At 36.0% G+C, this 20,419-nt stretch overlaps 1 protein-coding gene across 2 annotated transcripts in view; it reads right to left on the reverse strand.

The window, feature by feature from the left end:
• The window catches only part of PHF21A (PHD finger protein 21A), a 189,304-nt gene that overhangs the window by 136,756 nt on the left and 32,129 nt on the right, over positions 1-20,419 (reverse strand). For both annotated transcript variants that reach the window (XM_082659961.1, XM_082659960.1), the window contains exons 3-5: positions 15,068-15,211; positions 10,928-10,960; positions 8,679-8,744 (exon numbers count right to left, since the gene is read on the reverse strand). In XM_082659961.1, coding sequence (XP_082516087.1) covers positions 8,679-8,744; positions 10,928-10,960; positions 15,068-15,121 — 153 coding nt within the window. In that variant the 5' untranslated portion in view covers positions 15,122-15,211. The remainder of the gene's footprint in view (positions 1-8,678; positions 8,745-10,927; positions 10,961-15,067; positions 15,212-20,419) is intronic.

Genomic DNA, 20,419 nt, shown 5'->3' on the forward strand with positions numbered 1-20,419 from the left:
AAATTTCTTAGTATGGACTTTCAACATACTGGGCCACCTTACTAGATTACTAGCTTCTTGAAAGCATAATGAATTAATACATTCAAAAATGCTTGCCTACATATCCACCATCTAGGCTTTGGGGGTACAAACATGATCAAGACACACTCCCTGTCCTCGAGGGAGCTTACAAACATACAATTACAATACAACACAATAAGTACAAGTAAGAGAGGTAGACATAAACACCATGAGTACACAGAAGACGGATCTCTAACTCTGCCTGGAGTGTGGACAAAAGTCAAGGGAAGTTTTAGAGGATCTTTGCTTAAACTGGGTCTTTAAAGGATAAGCAGGAATTTACCAGGCTAAGAGGAAAGAGAATTTCAGCTGTAGAGAACAGCACGTACAAGCGCATGAAGTCTTTAGAGACTCCAGTGAATAAAGGTGACATCAGGGAACTTATGCGGTATGTATGGCAGGAAAGGATGCAAGAGAAGCAATCAAGAATGAGTTGCCTGGGCTTCCCTGGTGGCGCTGTGGTGCCTGCCAATGCAGGGGACACGGGTTCGTGCCCAGTCCAGGAGGATCCCACATGCCGCGGAGCGGCTGGACCCGGGAGCCAATGGCCGCTGAGCCTGCGCGTCCGGAGCCTGCGCTCCGCAATGGGAGAGACCACAACAGTGAGAGGACCGCATACCGCAAAAAAAAAAAAAAAAGAAGAATGAGTTGCCAAAGGTGTCAGGGTTAATGAGCCTGCACATCTTTTAGGTGATGACCAGTCACAGGGAAGTAACACTGTAAGGTTTTCATTCTCAGCATCTCCCATGGGCCTAGGACCATGCCTTTTACCACAGAAAACTTTCAACAAATGGATGTGGAACAAACAGATGAGTCAGAATCTTAGAACGATAAAGAAATTTGAAAAGAACACAGATCCCAGGGAGAAGAGAATAAATTAGAATGAACTGATTATTTAAAAGCACAAATTAATTTACTGACACAGTGGAAAGGTAGAGTCAGAATTATACTGGCTAAGGCCCTGTTAAGCATTTGTTGTGTACACCACCTACCACCCAAGAATTAGATTAACGTTTTCCAAAGAGTCAAAGTGAAGAGTCCCTAAACACAGGGCTACAAACTTGGGCTTTGACTAGATTTTCATAGCTTGAAGCAATTGCTCTCTGTTAAGTAAGAGATGAGTAAAGAGGAAATAAATACAGTAGATACCAGTAGCCCAGTGTCAAGACATGCAACACCTGATGATGAGGATTAAAACTTTCAAACCAAATTTTTTAAGTCATTGTACTTACCAGCACCAAAAATAAATGATTAGGATGACCTGAGAAGATTACTCTAACCTACTCACCTAGCAGACTGCTGCACTTGGTACAAGTCACCCACTTAACTTGATTTCCTCCACCATATTCAGGTAAAATGTCCTACAGTAACATGGCACAATATTATTAAAATATGAGTTCCTTCATCAAGCTTTTCTATCTTAAAGAGATAATTAAATCTTTGACCAGCAGATTACAACTACCGGCCATAGAGACAACTGCACTCTGAGAATAAAGGTTAAAAAGACCCAGGAGATAATGCAGCAGTGGGAACCAGTCACATCAAAGGCAGACAACCTTTCAATCTTCAGAACCTTTATGTTCCTGCCTTGTATTTCTGAGCCCTTCATTCGTCTCATCTTGGTTTATTATAAGACAACAGGATTTCACCAGGAGGAATTTGAAATAATACATTTCCTGTATTTGGTGCAAGGGAGAAGGAACATATGCACACAAGAGTCAGTAAACTCAACAAACATTTGGACCAATGGTTTCACATAAACAGTGTGCAGGAGGGGATGAACTAGATTAAATCCTAGGAACTCCTAAACTTTAGATAAAGATGAGGTCAGACTCCCATTATAATTCAAGGAACTCTAAGAAAATAACAATTCTAAATTCTAATATGACATGTCAATCACACTAGTTTGGTTATGAATGAGAGAGGGTAACTTTCTATGGTTACTGGTATCAGAGGCTGGAGACAGTCATGTATCAGGTTACCAGTATGAAACTACAAGAACTAATTTACTTACATGACTCCAAGGCAATGGAGCTTAAAGGCAATGTAATTATTGTGCCTAATGTCCTATTTCAAAAAAATATGTGATAAAGGTCCACAGAGTAATTTAAGAATATAATTTACTAAATAAAACTGAACAAATAGTACAGTGATCTGGATTCTAGTCGTGAATCTGATACAATTAATTATCTAATCGTGGCTAAGTCACAAATAGTCCATGTCCCAGTTTATGTATTACAATGATGTACTCATGACTGAGTTAAATGTGAAATGTTCTAAGCTCCTTAAAAAAGTAGTACTTTACTTATAAGACGAAGGTATTACATATGAGATGAAGTTAACCACCATGACCAAAGCTAACAATTTCAATTTAAATAGAACTTACCTCCAAAAATATTCAGTGCACTCGATACATGTTCATTAACTCTTAAAAGGCATTATTCAAACATTTCATAACTAAGGAAACAGACGTATTAAATTACTTAATAACTCAAAATCTTATCAACAAGTCTGTGACAGAGTAAGGAACAGAATCAAACTCTCAAGGTCCCCCTGCCCCCCCGCCCCCTCCAGTCCACTGTTCAAGTCACCTACTTAGCTTAAATTATGTTGTTCTATGTATCGGAAACATAATTAGTTATGGCAGAAACAGAAACTTCTCTCCCAAAGGCTTCAGAATCTACTTTACTAAAATATGTTCAAATTTTAAATGAGAATGGGTCCATGAACGGCAACTATTTATTAAACCCAGAAAAGTATTTCATCTTGTATTACGTTGAGCAATCTGTAAGGAATAGAGACTATGATTTTTAAACACAGAGTCAGAAGAGCAAACCAGGAGCAAAGACCAAAGACTATGACGGGGTCTACCTCTCTCAAAAGGATTAAGAAAAATAGAGGAAAGAGTGAAAGAAAAACAAAACCCAAAATCAAAAGGTAATTCTATGGAATATTTGTACCATGGACAAATGGCATGAAAAATATACCTTCAGGTAAGCATCAGATACATATTAATACATTTTCCAAATTAGCAAAGTGCTTCCCCGTTAGTGGCCCCCGCTAAGGTATCTCTTGGGGAAGACTTGTTTACTCTCATATATGCTGTTAATCTGATACAGCCTTTTCTGGAGACTATTTAGAAATAAGTAATAAAAGTTTTTTTTTTAATATTGTAAAAGTTTTTTTATACACTTTGACCAAGAATGGTAGATGGATTATTGCTTTCAACTCTTCATTTTCTCTCTGTCATAAAATTATACATTCACACCCTTTGTCATGTAATTTTGCAAGGCTTGGCCACATGGTTTGTTTTGGCTAATGAGACTCGATACCAGCAGAGGCTTAAAACATGTTCTGGTAGTTTGGCTTATTTCTTACACTCCGGTGATAAACCATGATATATGACTATGCCCCAGGTAGTTGCTGCCCCTTCATGATAGGCCTCAGGACAAACACATTTAGAGGAGATCTAACCCAACCTACAGCCTGAGGCAGGCCAACCAACCCACAAACTGAAGTAGATTTGCCTGGCCAAGCCCAGCCTAGATGAGGAGGATCTAGACCCAGTGTGAAAATAAACCCTTAGTGTTGTAACTCAATAAAACACTGGTTTGTTATGCAGACCTGTTATGGCAATAGCTGACCAATACACCCAATAATCTCACACCTGAGAATGTATCCTGGGGCAATTAGAGAGAACAGATTCACATATTTAGGGTGAATTTATCATAGCAACATTTATAAACAACAAAAAACTGAAAACATTCTATCATCAAACAATAGTGTGAATAGTTAAATAAGTTATGATCTAGCCAGACTATTAAATATTTAAAGCTATTAAAAATTATGTTCTTGGGACTTCCCTGGTGGTCCAGGGGGTTAAGACTCCACGCTCCCGATGCAGGGGGGCCCGGGTGCGATCCCTGGTCGGGGAACTAGATCCCGCATGCATGCCACAACTAACAGTTTGCATGCCGCAACTAAGAGCCCGCATGCCGTAACTAAAAGATCCCACATGCCGCAACAAAGATCCCGCGTGCCACAACTAAGACCCAGTGCAGCAAAAATAATTACTTAAATTAAATAAAACTGAAGAAAAAAAAGAATTACCTTCTTAAAGAACACACAAAAATGTATGATAATGTTCATAATATTTAAGTTTAAAAAGTATAAAAAGCAAGATGCACTGTTTAAAAAATATCTACAAGTAGAGAAAAAGATCAGGTAGATAAAATAATTCTTTTAAGAAGTACAAATGATTTTCTGTGCTAAATATTATTTTATGCTAGATACTATACTTGGAATAAAGAAGTAAATAAGTATGTTCCCTGACTTCTTGAAACAGTCTAGTGAGGAAGACAGATATTAAAAAATAATAATCATATATATGTAATTACAAATTGTGATAAACTATTGTGGTAGAAATTGCTAATTATCCCCAGTATTTATTTCCCCCTAGTTGCTCAGTACTTGCTCACTCAATTTTATTGGCCCATGGCCACCTGGAATGGACTATACTTCCCAGCATTCCCTGCTCCTACTTGGGGCCATGCGACCAAGTTCTGACCAATGGGATCCAATTGGAAGTGAGGCATGCAACTTCCAGTAAACATCCTTAAAAATAAAGGGCTTGCTTTCCCCCTTCTTACCAGATGGAGCAGCTATTTTGGACTACGATGTGGAAGCTTCATGCTGAGAATGGCAGAGCGATAGAATAGGAGGAGCCTGGGTTCCCTGGCACTGTGGAACCACTGTCACCAGCCTTATTACACCTACAGAGCTTTCACATGAGACAGATAAAATTCTACCTTGTTTAAGTCATTTTCATTTTGGGTTTTCAGTCATCCACAGCTGAACCTAATCCTAAATGGCACAGCTATGAAGGAAAGATGAAGGGTTCAATGAGAGATTATAATAGAAACTGTTGGTTTTGACAGGAGCAAGGGGTTTCAGGGATAGGTCCTCTGAGGAAGTAACTTTTAAGTTGCAACCTACCTAATGCCTGGCCAGGAGAGCACCAGGTGAAGGGAGGTGGGGTGGCAAACCCCTCAAGGCGGGGGAAATCAAAGATGAAACTACTATGGCCTAAGCCTGAATCTCAGTAGGAATAAGCAACAAACTGGGATGTTAAGATTGCTTCTACAATGAATGAATGAGAATGAAAGCAGAGCACTAAAGCAAGTAAGTGCATTGGCTCCAATATTAGAATATCCATTATGACAAGCAAAAGACCACATACACATGTCAAAAATGAGAGGGGAAGGGTGCAGAGTGAGAACAAATGCTATTAAAGAAATTAACAGTTGCTTCTACACTTCAGTACTACTAGTGTTTAAAATAGTTGGATTCTCTGATTAGAGTGGTTCATAAACCATAAGGAGAATGTCATTAGATTTTTAAATGCTAATCCTCCCTGGAAAAGACAAGAATTTGGTGTTAAAATTTTTTTTTAATAATTGTTTCTTGTCTATTTCTGATTATAAAAAGGAAGCGTATTTGTTGTGGAGAATGTAGCAAATATACATAAGACTATAAAGAAAAAATAAACTACCTGTAAATCATCACTTCGCAACAACATTTTATAATGACGCTGTTTTTATACGCTTATATGCCTACATACATATATACACACAACACACAAAAATGGAATTGTAATGCATATGAAGTTGCATGTGCTTTTTCATTTAATTTACCACAAGTGCATTCCTATGTCATTAAAACATTTTTGAAACCATGATTTTTAATGGCTATATAACATATAATTTATTTAGCTAATCAAGTCTGGGTTAAAACTGTCAACCACAAGGACTTCCCTGGTGGTCCAGTGGCTAAGACTCCATGCTCCCAATGCAGGGGGCCTGGGTTCGAGCCCTGGTCAGGGAACTAGATCCCACTAGCCGCAACTAAAGATCCTGCATGCCGCAACTAGGACCTGACGCAGCCAAATAAATAAATATATAAATATACTTTTAATGTTTAGAAAAAAACCTGTCAGCCACAGAGTAAAGCCCTGTGGGTCAAGAAGATGACTTCAAAAACTGCCACGGGGAGCTTCTGTTCAGAAATCTCAAATTATAGGTTGAAGCACTGGAACTATCTAACAAGAATTCATTGAAATTCACTGAGTTTTAGCCATGAAGGATGCTTAATAAAGACTATATTTTCCGAAATGGAGTGCACCATTTTGTAATTAGTCTTGAGGAAGAAACAGAATAAGTATCAAAGACTGAGGTAGCAATAACAAATAAGAACTAATAAGTGCCTACTGTTAGAATCGGTGACTATCTGCAATGTTTTATTTTTTAATAAAGCATAAGAGAACGTATGCTTTTATCATTTCTATAATTTTTAAAGGGGATTTGGAACAATGATTATAGAAAAATGCATATAGAAAAAGAACGGAAACAAATATGACAAAGGGTTAATAGCTGTTAATTCTTGAATATGACATTCTTTGAACTTTTCTGTATTTAAATTTTTTCTCATAACCAAAAACTTAATATTAAATTATTAGTCATGCGAGTAAGGTAATTCAGATTTCAGTTATTAAAGTAGGAGGAAAATCAGTAAGTTTTGCCAGAGGCTAAGTAGATCTTTTGAGAAGGAAAAACAAAAAGCTGGGTATACAGCATTGGGAGTTTGTTCTAAAATAAAACTATTTTAAACAAAATTATCAGTGTTTCATGTTGGAAATAGGTCTGAGGAAGGACAAGCTTTTGAATTTTATAGCTGTGCTTCCTTCAAGTACTATCCTACCTAAAAATGATACATATTCTGTTCTATCAAAAAGGTTGTTTCAACAGTTAAGCAAATACTTTAAAAACTGCCAAGACTGCATTTTAGTTTCTGACACTAGCTTTCTTTACTTTGTATACCTAAGATTTTCCTGATGCTACACGCATTTTTTAAAATTCTAGGTTCTAAAATCCAAACTTAGTTCAGATGACAGAGTTTGCCACTTGATGAAACGTCTTACTAAACATAAATGGTTGCAATGTTCTATTAAGTGAGGTACCTAGCAGAAAAAACATTAAAGAATAAAAAGTTACAGAAATAAACCAAATCTTTACATCAGTTCTCATAAAAATTTCAAATAAATGTACGTTTTTTACAATTGCCCCATTTTCCCCAAATGTAGCCTTAGATTGTCTTAACTTTGTGATAACATCCCCTATCCCCTACTCCACTAATCAGTTCTCACCTTCTTTCCCTGCTAGAACACGTGAATTTTTCAGCAAAAGTGACTCATTCGTTGGCATCTTGTCAAACTAACCCTGAAATTTTAAGGAGGCTCAGTGCTAACAGAATTTTAAAGCTAGAACATTTTCACTAACACACATCATTTTGACTTTAGAGAAATGAATCACTTTCAGAGCCAAATACGTCTAACAAACTCTGTTTATATTTTTCCTTACAAATTGTTCTCCACCATGTTACCTCCTCCCAATTTTAGTTTGGCAATTCCATAATCTAAAATACCTCTTATTTCTGAAGAAGGCAAGATGGGGGAATGCAGAAGCATTAGAATAGGAGAGGGAAGAAAAAAGCAATTGTTCACTAAGCTTGGAAAAAGATTCTATTCTGAAACATTAATGATTCGTATCTATTCCACATAGTTCTCAAAATTTATTTCTCCCCTTAGTTAAATGAAAACACAATACAATACATAATATAAACACAATCAGGAATCTCCAGGAATAAATTACTCTCACTGCTATTATTTCACTAAACAAAAGTTTTAAAAAAAACACAAAAATCAATAACTGAGAACTATATAGCTAAAAATCTTCAATAAGATATCACTAGTATGAACTATCAATTGCAAATCACCTCATCATTTTGGTTCACACATTCATCTACTCCAAAACCACCCCTTTTAACCAGAGGGAGAGTGGTAGGGAAGGAACAAGAAAACAAATGCTTTGTCAGATTACCACAGACATTTACTTATAGCTCTATCAATTGTCACACTCCACCTGGTGGCAGGAGCTGCCTGAATTGGCGAAGTGGAGGTCATTATACAAGAAATTCCAAAGAACACTTTCCAGATGTCCCTGGGAAAAAAATCAAGATGTTCTTTTTCTGTCCTACATAGAATATATCTAACAAGGCTCCACCAAAGTTTTTTCACATAATAGTAGGTCAATATCTAACAAAGATTAACATAAAGGAATGACAATGATCAGAATGGGAGATCTACACTTAGAGCAATCTACTTACAACCACTCCACGTTAAGTTCAATGTCATCTCTAGCCTTTGAAACAGGTAACAAGGCACATCCAGCAACTCTAAGATTCTCTATCACATACTGCCACTAACTTTCTCTGCCCCTATCCTCTATGGGTAAACTATAGAGTTTAATTAACACAGTTAACAGCAGCCTGCCACCCTGCTTTTAGATATTTGCCAGTAACATATACCCATGGGGTACTCTAGAGACTGACTTCAACCAAAAATAAAAATAGATAAACAGATCTCAAACAAAATTAAAACTGAGTCTGGCTGCCCACACTTATTTTCACACATGAGGAAAAATAGCAGTTCTCCTAGAAGCCTCGAGCAGACATATCTTTAGAACACAATGTTAAAAATATGCCCCCCCTCCTTTTTCCCCTACCTGTTTCTCACTCAAAGCTGTGATTTTGGCTTGAAGTTCATGAAGCTGTTTCTTTAAATCAGCATTCTGATTGGAAAGAAAAAATATCTGTGAGGAAGATATTTCATTTGTTAACAGAAGAGTAGCAAGATGACTTTATGCAAACTGTATTACAAATGATGAAGCAATCTTAAGCATTTAGCCAATCATATTTGTCATGCATTAAACTGTAGTCATATTACCACCACCCAGTGCATAGATCCTAAATGTAGGTTGCTAACACTACAACAGGGGTAAGCTCCTTTGCAACTGCAAGAAGTTTTATATTTCAGCGTTTTGTACTGTAATACTACTCCTTTCTACTAAAATAGTTATTCTTCATAAGAAGTAACAGTTGACAGAAAACCTAAAGCTCCACTAATCAGTTGTAAGTATGAACACACTGCATGCTTAACGGCATTATCAGTAAAAAAAAAAAAAAAAAAAGAGGTTTTTCTCTGCTTGCCCTCTCCCTTATTTAGTAGAGTACATTTGTTATTTTAGCCTAGATTTGAAAAGCTGTCAGTGCTGCAACTGCCTTAAACACTACATCATTCAAATTAACATACTGACTACCAGGGCAACTTCTCAGTTCTAAAATGTTAGGAATCAGAAAAGAATACTATTTTAAATGAGATACACTGAGCGTGCTTGTCTTTTACTCACATGAGAGAAAAATCCAAAATTAAAGTTTTCAAAAGCTTAATGTAACAGGATCACTAGCAGATTGGATACCACCCCAATGAGAGACTACTTTTCCTTCGTCCTTTCACATGCAATTCTTTCAATTCATCCTGCCAGGTCTTCTGACAGGGTCGGGGCATACATCCTCCCCTTCACGTTTACTCCATGTGGTCTTTTTTGTGACAGCATGTGAAATAAGACCTCTCTAATGAGATCACCCATAAGACTGTCCAGCAACTTACTGCCCCCTCAGATTCTTCACATTAAGACTGCTCTGTTACATGACTGCCAGCTATATCAGAAATGCTGAAGTTTTCTAACAATATTTCAGTTGCTGATAACATAGGTTACCATATTAAATATAAAAGAATCTATTCATCTAAGGTCTACTGACTCTTGGTTCCCTAAACCTAATTTAAATTATAATATATATTAAAAAAATTAAAATGGAGAAGCTTCTCAAAGAAGTTGGACTGTCAAACAGGAGTTAAGTGGATATCACTGCCAGCTCTCAGAATCAACGGTTTGTGTTAAAAACACAATAGTTAAGCCACTGGGGGCTAACTTCGTAGAAATGAATATTATTTCCCACTTCTAAAAATCAATCTGCCTCAGTACCATTCTTTAATCCGAGAAGCTTTTTTACTTAACTTTACAATGAGGCATGTATGGTATGTTTAACAAGCTAAAAAAAAAAAAAGTGTGTGTGTACATATACAAATATACAGATACACACACACACACCCCACCATCAATGGGTCTAGGTAGGTGTTCTGCGAACAGATTATGAGTAAACAAATGCAAGGGAGAAATCCTGAGACTGTCTGAATAAATACTCTCCACACTTATGACCCACTGTCTAATTGCTGCAAAAGACACTGCCTGAACAATAAATATACTAATTAAAGACAAGATAAATTTTTAGGAAGATTTCTCTTCAGGGATACAAAATAAAATGCCTGAGCCAAAAACCCCTATGAGACTTTAAAGAAAAGGTAACACCTGATGAATTACTATATAAGGTTCTTTAAAACCCTCTCTAAGGGCTCTTTCAAAAATGAAATTTTTAAAAATGCTTTAAAAAAATTATTCTAAAATTCTATTCTGAACATAGTGAGATTAAGTACTTAAATGTTCTATACTATAAACTATGAGAAAATAAAAATGGTTCTGGGCCATATTCAATAATTCTGAGATTATAGAAAGCCTTGCAAACTCTGATTTTGAGTAAGTGGGCTTGTGGAAATGAAATTTAAGCTATATGAAGAGTATTAACTCTCAATTCTTTTCCCTAAAATATTCAAAGCAACTAACATAAAATACAAGCAAAATAACAGTAACAAAGATGAAATAATAGCTATATTATAATAGAATGACTGGAGCTTTCTTAATTCTTATAACATGAAGACCAATGTACTAAAAAAAATTGCTGTTACAGATGAGATAATTTCTAAAACCTAAGTATTGCCTGTATTTTAATATTTTATGGTCACTTTATTTTAAATTATTTTTATTTAAAAATTAAATGAATAAAAGTAGTATTTTACCTGTGGATCCTGCTTCATTTGAGCAACCAGTTTCTGATAATAAAAAGAGAAAAAGAGCCATCAGTCTTACATATGAACTCACTATGGCCAATCAGGCTCAGCCCCCAAAATCTAGAGTTTTAAGCCCACACAAAAAAATGAGCAATACCACAATCAGAACAGACCAAAAGCTTTTGTGATCCATATAAAAAGTTAATGAAACACTCCTCTTAATAATAAAAAAAAAAATCAAACTATCGCTTTATATTTGAAACGAAGAGCTTCCTGCCTTTAAACAAACCTGGAGATGGGCTGGGGGAGGGGAGCTTTTAAAAGACAATTTAAATAAGCTGAACGCTCCAAAAGCCAAACGTCCCTTTAAAAGGTTGTCATTGTCCAGAGTCCCAAGTAAGTCCTGGAAAGAAGGTGCTGCCACACAAAAACAGGCCTGTGTGTATACAGCAAACAGATTTGGCGAGTCTGTGGGTTTGGTTCACAGAAGGAGCCTAGTGTCAGATGTGACTCTGCCACTGTCCTCTCTGTGGGGGGAGGGGGGATGTACTCAGTGGAGCAGTGATGCTCAGTATTTGAGAGTAAGGAAGCGAAGGAACAGTAATGCGAAATTCTACCTACCTGGGTTCCTGTGGGAAGGAGAGTATTACCAGAATACTGAATGAGAAAGACCTTTACTAGGGAACACATAAGTCCAAAAAATGAAAAACAAAGAAAAATGGATGTCAACTGACCTAACCCAACTTCCAAAAGCATCACTGCCCAAAGGTAACAATAACCAGGGACGGAAGAATTTGAAGCATAAAGGAATATCAGAAGGCTGAGTCCTAAAAGTATCTAGGAATAAGCTGTTCTCCAAGTGAATTTTTCACATAGCTGAAAAATCTGTCCCTCTCTTTGGGTGACAAGACACTTTTGAAGTTTTTAGTCACAGGGACTTCCCTGGTAGTCCAGTGGTTAAGAATCCGCCTTCCAATGCAGGGGACATGGGTTCGATCCCTGGTCGGGGAACTAAGATCCCACAAGCTGCGGGGCAACTAAGCCTGCACACCGCACTATTGAACCCGTGCACTCTGGAGCCCACAGGCCACAACTAGAGAAGCCCGCATGCCGCGATGAAGAACCCACACGCCACAACGAAGACCCAGCACAGTCATAAATAAATAAATAATAGTTTTTAGTCGTAAAATAAAACCTTTCTAAAATATATTATATACTTATCTGCCTTATTAAATAGAAAAAAAGCAGCAGTTAATGACACTTAGAGGCATGATTACCTCAATATACTATTCTGCAAACAATACAAAAAGGTCCTTACAATAAAGGCCCCAAACTGCTGTGTTCTAAAGAGTTCTTGTGCCTGCATTTGAGTTTTTCAGTCTACTCCTTACTGCCAAGCAGTCAGCTAGCAAATCTTGCTACTATTACTATGCCTCCCTCTAAGAGCCCCTGAACCCCAATTCCAATTTGCTACTTCTGAGCTGCTTTGTGATACACTCAGTGAAGTAACTCTAAGATGAGTGAATAGCCTAAGAAATCCCCCTTGAGTAAAATGTATAATCTTGTGTGACTTCTAACATTTATTCTAGCTTGTCAAAAACCTCACTTCAGGTGCTAAGGTATACATTTTGGATAGCTGAGACTGCCAACCATGTGACCTCCAAATACACAAGGTATATGTTACTACAGTCTACTTCATATATGACAGTGGTAACTCTTCTATATCCTGGTCTTAATCTACAAAATAGTAATAACACACATTCCAAGAACTCACGGAAACAGAAACGTAAGGTTTTATACATATACATTTTTACTAATGCAGCCTAAAGGCTAGCCACATTTTTCAATGAAAAAAGTCCTTCATTTTCCTTTCTGCTTTTGCCACCAGGGAGTGGAGTACTATACTAAAGTTACCTTTTTAAAGCTGAAAAAGGTTTTCCTCCACGACACTGAAATTTAAAAACTGATAACCAAAGTAAGTCTCTGCCTCTGGAGGAAATAAATAAGCCAACTTTTCTACCTATAATCAAGCAAGCTGCATTTCAGACCATTAGAGGCAGGACAGAACAAGCTGGGCAACTTAACTAGACCATCCAAATCCCTAGTGACTTTAAGTGACGTTGTGTGTTATCAAACTGAAGTTACTTTCTATTGTAAGAACGCAGCAATTTTTCATGAGAGTATAGTTTAAGCCAAGGGCTGGCAAACTACAGCCCACAGGCACCCTGCCTTTGTAAATTAAGTTTTACTGGGACACAGTCACACCCATCCATTTATACATTGTCTATGGCTGCCCTGTGTGTACAGCAGCAGAGCAGAGTTGTTGTGACAGAGACCATAAATGATGCCCACAGTATAAAATACTTCACCCTCTGGCCCTTTGCAAAAAGTCTGCTAACCTCTGCTTTGTACTATTCTCTGTTCCATGTAGAGTAAAAATACTCCAAAAGTTTAAAAAATCTGCATAAGAATAATCAAAAAGGCAATTTCCCAAAAAAGATGAGATGCCCATCACAGGCCATTATTATGTAAACATTCATTCAATAACAACCACGTGTACGTCACTACTTTTTAAATCATCTCAGTCCATAAAGAACAAAAGTATACTTCTACCACAGCAACACCAGGTAGTTTCAGGACATACCTTCTATACAGTAAGCTCATTTTCAGCCCTAGTTTCCCTAAGTGGAAATGATGAAGGGGTGGCTTCTGCCCCAATATTTAGTCAAATGTACAATCTGACTTTGGCCTCAGCCTAATAGCCAGTGCTTACTTTGATGTCATTTCTGGCATCCCTGAACTTGTCATGATCAGTGATCATGTAGGTTACCATGTATCCAATCAGAATAACAGCATCAGATTTACAAGCAAGGCATGTCACTTGGATTTACTGTTAAAACTTTTTTTTTTTTGGCCACACCGCGCAGCATGCGGGATCTTAGTTCACTGACTAGGGATCAAACCCGTGCCCCCTGCAGTGGAAATGTGGAGTCTTAGCCACTGGACCACCCAGGAAGTCCCTACTATTAATACTTAAACTTTTTTTAATAGGAAAGGATTCTAAATATAACTGAAGTGAAATATCTTACATACTTTATATGTTAAAAGACTATCAACCAACACTGATAAACGTAAATAAATGTTTATTACCATACAAACAAAATGCTATATAATAATTAAGGATGAATATAAAAGCTATTAATTTTATGCTAAGAAAATAGTTAAATATACAGGAAAATAATGTGAATATTGAGAGTGATAACTTTAGGAAGAATATTATATCCCTTTTGAGTCAATAAATGTAATTTTAAAATTTAAATTAGATTTTTAAACAATAAACATTAAATTTTTTCATAATTATAATTTTTATAAAATTGGTATGCTTGAATTAAAAATATGAAACAAAAGTAATATTTAAGAACTCTAATTTTTAGTAATTTAGTTCAATTTAGATCATGAGTCTTCCAAGAAAAGTCTTATTTTGACTTGTTCACGTCTTGTGAGGATGAACTAAAAGCAGAATATTAACTTTGCCATCTCAAAATTTCTTGAGAAGGAGGAGTATGTCCCAAAATCACATATGAGTAAAAACTTCAGTATACATGGTAGTCAATTTAAATATGTCTTGTTATTTAAAATATGCAAGTTAACACAGGGAACTATATTCAATATCCTATGATAAACCATAATGAAAGAGAATACGAAAAAGAATGTATATATATATATGCATAACTGAATCACTTTGATGTACAGCAGAAATTCACACAACACTGTAAATCAACTATACTTCAAAAAAGTAAATTTAGAAAAATAAACAAATAAAATATGCAAGTTAAGTCACACGAACGAATTCCCTCAGATGAACCAAAAAACAGATAAAAAGAGTTTTTTTTTTTTTAACACCTTCGCTATATGGAAAAGAATATTTTTAGTTCTTTTGTCTGGAAGAGAAGTCAGGAATATTTTATTAAAGTTCTCAAAAATATTACCAATGAGTTTGTTGAGTACTAATAAAAGGCAAATAACATGACTCTTGGACAAGTGACTGAAAAACGATTAAAAGCTCTACTAAAAATCAAGAGATAGCCTGTTTACTAATTTAGCCATTACTAATAACATGATGCGGGAGAAGCCATGAATGCAACATACCTGGTGAACCTGAATTTCCACTTTAAGAGCCTCCTGTAGAGTCTGCAACTCCATCCTCTACCTTCTCCACTTTTTCTTATGTCTGCTAATTCTATAGTTTCTTCAGCCTCTGTTTAAAATAACAAACTCCTCTTCTTACTGCAGCTGTAGAGATCATAAAATGTTTTGGATCATTATGTTGGGTATAAAGGAAATATACATTAGATAAAATAAATTACACTAGTCGAAATATTTCGTCGACTAAACACAGGGCAAAAACTTTCCCCAAACAGATTTCTTTCCAAAATGAGTAGTTTTTTCTGAATTGGCACCAAAACTTTCTGGGTTTTATTCTCTGAGCATTCCTCTAGAAAACACTTCAAATAAGTAAGAAATGAAAAAAAAATGTGTTTAATCTGGTCATGAAAACAGCTAAGCACTTACTAGGCGCTCAGCACCACGCTAGATACTACTTTCTGAGGATACAGAGCTGAACAAGACCTCTTCTGTCCTGGATGCGTTGGGAGTCTAGAGGGGGAGAGGACAACCATCCAGGACATGCTGTTCTTAGAAAGAGACACATAACAACATGATCATACATTTTTAACCATCACACAGAGTGAACTGGAGAGTTCAGGATCTCTCAGAGGTTAAAGAAGGCCAGAGTACTCTCACAATTTGGATGGCCTCTCACTCTATTTAAAAAATAAAGCAACTCAAAACAGGGGCAATTCTGGTATAATTTAAAGGTTTACATTTAACAAATTAATACTTAACACATTGCAATGAACTCTGCTTTCCACAAAGTTATGACAGAGATGTTAAAAAATAAATATCGTGCACAACAAATGATGTAGGTCTAGCAATAGAACAGACTTTTCCAGCTATACAATGAACACCATCTTCTTTTCAAGCCTGCCGGTGCATCTCTTTGGCTGCATGTATAAATGCAGGTGGAGACAATGTCAAAAGTCTAGATTTGCGAATGTGAACCTTCCTATTCTGCTCTGCTCATCACTACTGCAAATTAAATTAACTCAATGGCTAATTTTTCTTTTCATTTTTTTTTCTTTTTTCTTGAACGTGGCCTTAGACATGATTTTAGGTACTGTCCCTGAAGCAAAAGTTTACTTGAATAAATTTAAACTTTACTTCTTTCTCCTTTCTTCCTTGTACCTATAAAACTTGTAGTTAGAGCAGCTTTCCAGCATTCTTACAAACTGAGGAAGGGAACAATCAGGAAGTTAGAAGAACTGTTACTCCTTATGCCAATTCAATGAGACTCATAATCTTTATACTTTCTAAAAATTATTTATCTATGGATAAATTCCTAAGTTTTCTTAAAAATTCTTTAAAACCTGATTTAACAGAGTTATAGTGAAATCATTAACTTCAGGCTGTAATCGTGTGAATATTAATCTTCATTATATTTGTTTAATCTCACTAGGCTTAAAACATCATTGGCAATCTCTCCCCTAGGGCTTGTATACTATGTTATGTAATATCAAAATGCTCTAAACTTTTTTTAAAAAAATAATAAATTTCAAAAGTGTAAAATTCCTTCAAACTTGTATCTGTGGAGGCTAGAAAAGCCTCCGCATTATTATGGTACAATGATATTGTCAATCAAAAATTTTCATAGACGTAGTATGTTTAGGGGAGATAATTTGGAAAGTGTGATTTTGATGAACAAACCCAGGTTTTTCAGATATTTATTACCTTAAAAAATCTTTTGAACTACATAAATATCAGAATCATTAAGTTACTGATTTAGACCAAGGCTTTTGTTGTCATGTAAGTTTATTCTATACACTAAAGCAAATGTTAAAAAACTATACAGTCACTGTAATTTTAAATATTAAAGTAATCTCCCTACTCAAATTCCTGACTTATGTATGCATTAGAGTTCTTCCTGAAAACAGTACTTAAATTAGTTTTAAGGCTATCAGAAAATGTGTCCAAAAATGATTCCTTATAATTTTTGTCAAATTAAGTATCACCTTGAAGGGTATTTTCAACAACAGAAAGGCCATATTTTATTTTACTGGTAGCAACATATAATATCAAAGCTGAACTCAACTCATAAACTCTGGAAACAAACAGCAGGTTAAAAACATGGAGAACTTAACAATATACACAAAAAAGGGTTAACATAATTTGTACAGTTACAGAGTGCTTACAAATTAACTACAAATTAATTTTTTTAAGTTATGAAAAAGCAACTCACAGAAGAAGAAATAAGAATGACCAACATGAAAAACATCTATTTTCAAGAGAGTCATAGAAATGTAAATTTAAGAAGACACATTTTTGTCAATCAAACTGACAAAGATTTGTAAAAACAGTGATACTCTGAGCTGTCTAGAGTTTAGGTCAGGTGGCACTTTCATAATTTGCTATTAGTTATCTCTGAGCAGTAGCACTCAGGGTTATTTACTTTCTTCTTTTCAGAGTATCAATATTTTCCATGGAAAATATGTACTTATTTTTAAATAACAAAAAATTAACTTAGAATTGCTAGATAAAACATCAGAAAATTTTATACTGATGAAACAAAATGTTCAGGAAAAGAACAAGTAAAACCAGGGTTTAACCGGGAGGCTCCAAATGTCAAAGAGTGCCTCACAGGATAAGAAGCCTGCAACTCAAGTTATTGAGGAGGTGACAGCTTTTACTTCCTTCATCAGATTGTTGTCTGCTTCTTAGAGACACACAAAGGCACAAAATTTTATTTGGCAAGGACACTAAATGCCAATTACTCATTTTATTTCAAGATAAAACTGAAGGGTTAAAAAAGGTAGTGACTTAGTATAAAAAAACTTATGAAGGATTAGAAGATTCATTTGATATCTTTCTTCTTCATAAAAGTCTCTTTCTGAATAGCAGTTTTAAGAGACTGGTTTCTGCCTAAAGGAACAAGTTGTATACATATATATTCATAGCCTACAAAAACAAGGCAAGCACATGTTGAATCCTTTTAAAAAATATTTGGGGGCTTAGACAACTCATGCAGCCACCACGTGATGACCATTTGGACGCAGTTTATAGCATTATAAAGAAGGTATTATTTGCTAAATTTATAAAAAGATGATTTAACATATTTCGACCAATTCTAGTAAGTTATAAATATCAGCTGCTGCAACATAAATATGAACAGACTCCTAAAGCAGTTTATTGAGGTACAATGCCTTTCACCACCCATCAGCTCTAAATACTATCACCAGAGAAGACAAGTGCCGAACACAAAATACCAACGTTCGTTATATTGAAAACTGTACAAACGAATGGGACACCTAATAACCTCCCAGTTTCAAATAACAAAAACCCCCAAACATAAATAAAAACTCCACAAACCTAACAAACAAAATAATCAAATCCCACTAAAAAAAGGCAGATGTAATGTCTAGAAAGAACATTCACTGTCTCAAAAAAAAACAAAAAAAAAACCTGATTCCACTCACTGTGCAACCACTCTCAACTTTAGGTTTGTTTGCTTATAAATCAGGAAAATGGAAATGGTATCACCTATTTCATAAAATTGCTATGAGGTTTAAATTAGGTGAAGTTATATGAAAAGCCCTTTGTAAACTGTAAAATTCTATGCTATTCTTAACATACTTAAACTCTTATTCATACACAAACTTTTATATCAACTTCTCAACAAAGTATATTGCTGGAAAGGCTGTAGGCTTTCTTATTTTCAAATTCTCTAAGAAAGGGGCTTCTAACTATTTTATCTGGTTACAGTTCTGCTTGGAGATATGTGACCTCTAGGTCTTTCATTATGATTCTAATAATGTAGTAATGCTCTAATTCTGAATTTATTACCAAAAATCACTGCTCTGTTCCTGAATTGATATAAAGCTTTTTCCAATCAAAACAACTCACCAACCAAGTTTCTTTTTTTTTAATTCTTCCTTTCTTCCTCCCTCCTTCCCTCCCTCCCTCCCTCTCTCTCTCTCTTTCTCTGCGTCCGGTCTTAGTTGCAGAATGCAGATTTTCGTTGAGTCGTGTGGGATCTTTCACTGCGACACGTGGGCTTCTCTCTAGTTGTGGTGCGCAGGCTCCAGAGCACATGGGCGCTGTAGTTTTCGGCATGCAGGCTCTCTCACTGAGGCGCGCAAGCTCGGTAGTTGTGGCGCACGGGCTTAGTTGCCCCGCGGCATGTGGGATCTTTAGTTTCCCAACCAGGGATCCAAACTTCGTCCCCAGCACTGGAAGGCGGATTCTTTACCACTGGACCACCAGGGAAGTCCCCAACCAAGTTTCTTTAACTAACAATAAGTCTGTAATACATTGTACCCCCAGACTGAATTCCTTAAAAATGAACAACTCAGTGTTCTCTATACCATATATCTACTTGGTGTAAGACCCCGTTTTTGATCTATACTCTCAAAATTGTGTTTAGAGTAGGTTTAATTAAGTTTTTAAAATATGAAAAAGTAGAAAGCCTTGACAGATCTATGTATCCTTACTTGACAGATGCCTAATACTAAAACATCAGGTTTCAGTTTGTACTAAATACTTACTGCTTACTATGTATCTAATGTGCTAGGAGATAAAATGTATCTTTAACTTTTAACTAGTGCTAAAAATGATCACAAACGCCAAAAATAAAAACAATATTTTAATAGCTCTTATTGAAAACTCACATTTACTAACTTGAATCAATAAAATGACATTAAAAAACAATGTAACGTTTTTCTTATTTTCACGGTGATATTTCTTTGGTGACACTCTACAGATCAACAGAAAACACTGCTGCACAAAGAGCTTGATTTTAGAGGTCACCCTCTGAATCTGGCAAGGTTACTATGCTCAAATCCTGTTATTACAGGTGTTGACAAAAGTCACCTCAGCTAGTAAGACTGATGTTTCCTAACCATTGAAATAAATTTATATGCACACACACACACACACACACACACACACAATTAGGTTTATGGTATCTGAATGTATGGATGTCTTTGGGTATAAAATAGGTATCTTTCTTTTCTCTGGTTTTTTTGGGGGCAAGGGGGCCAGGTCCTCACTAAAGAAAAGGAACACCTACACAAGTCATACCATTCCAACACAAGGGTGTGGTATTTTCAGTCGAGTCAGGGTTTCCCCACAGCACCCTCTCCTACACAGGTCTGCTGCAGTGTCCTGCCCCTCTCCCTACCACCAGTGTTCACTCTAACATACAGGTTCTACATCAGCTTCCTGGGCCCAGGCCTGGTAGGCACACATACACTCTTCTAGTTCTCGCCTTTCTTTACAGAAATCAAGCATGTGTACTAAAATCTTCCCAACCATACCCAACAATAAGAAAGATGAAGTATATTTAAAAACTCACAGAAATTCAAAATGAAGGAGCCTGAAGAGTAGTAT

Source organism: Grampus griseus (assembly GCF_964374135.1).
Source record: "Grampus griseus genome assembly, chromosome: 8".
Taxonomy (NCBI): Eukaryota; Metazoa; Chordata; class Mammalia; order Artiodactyla; family Delphinidae; genus Grampus; species Grampus griseus.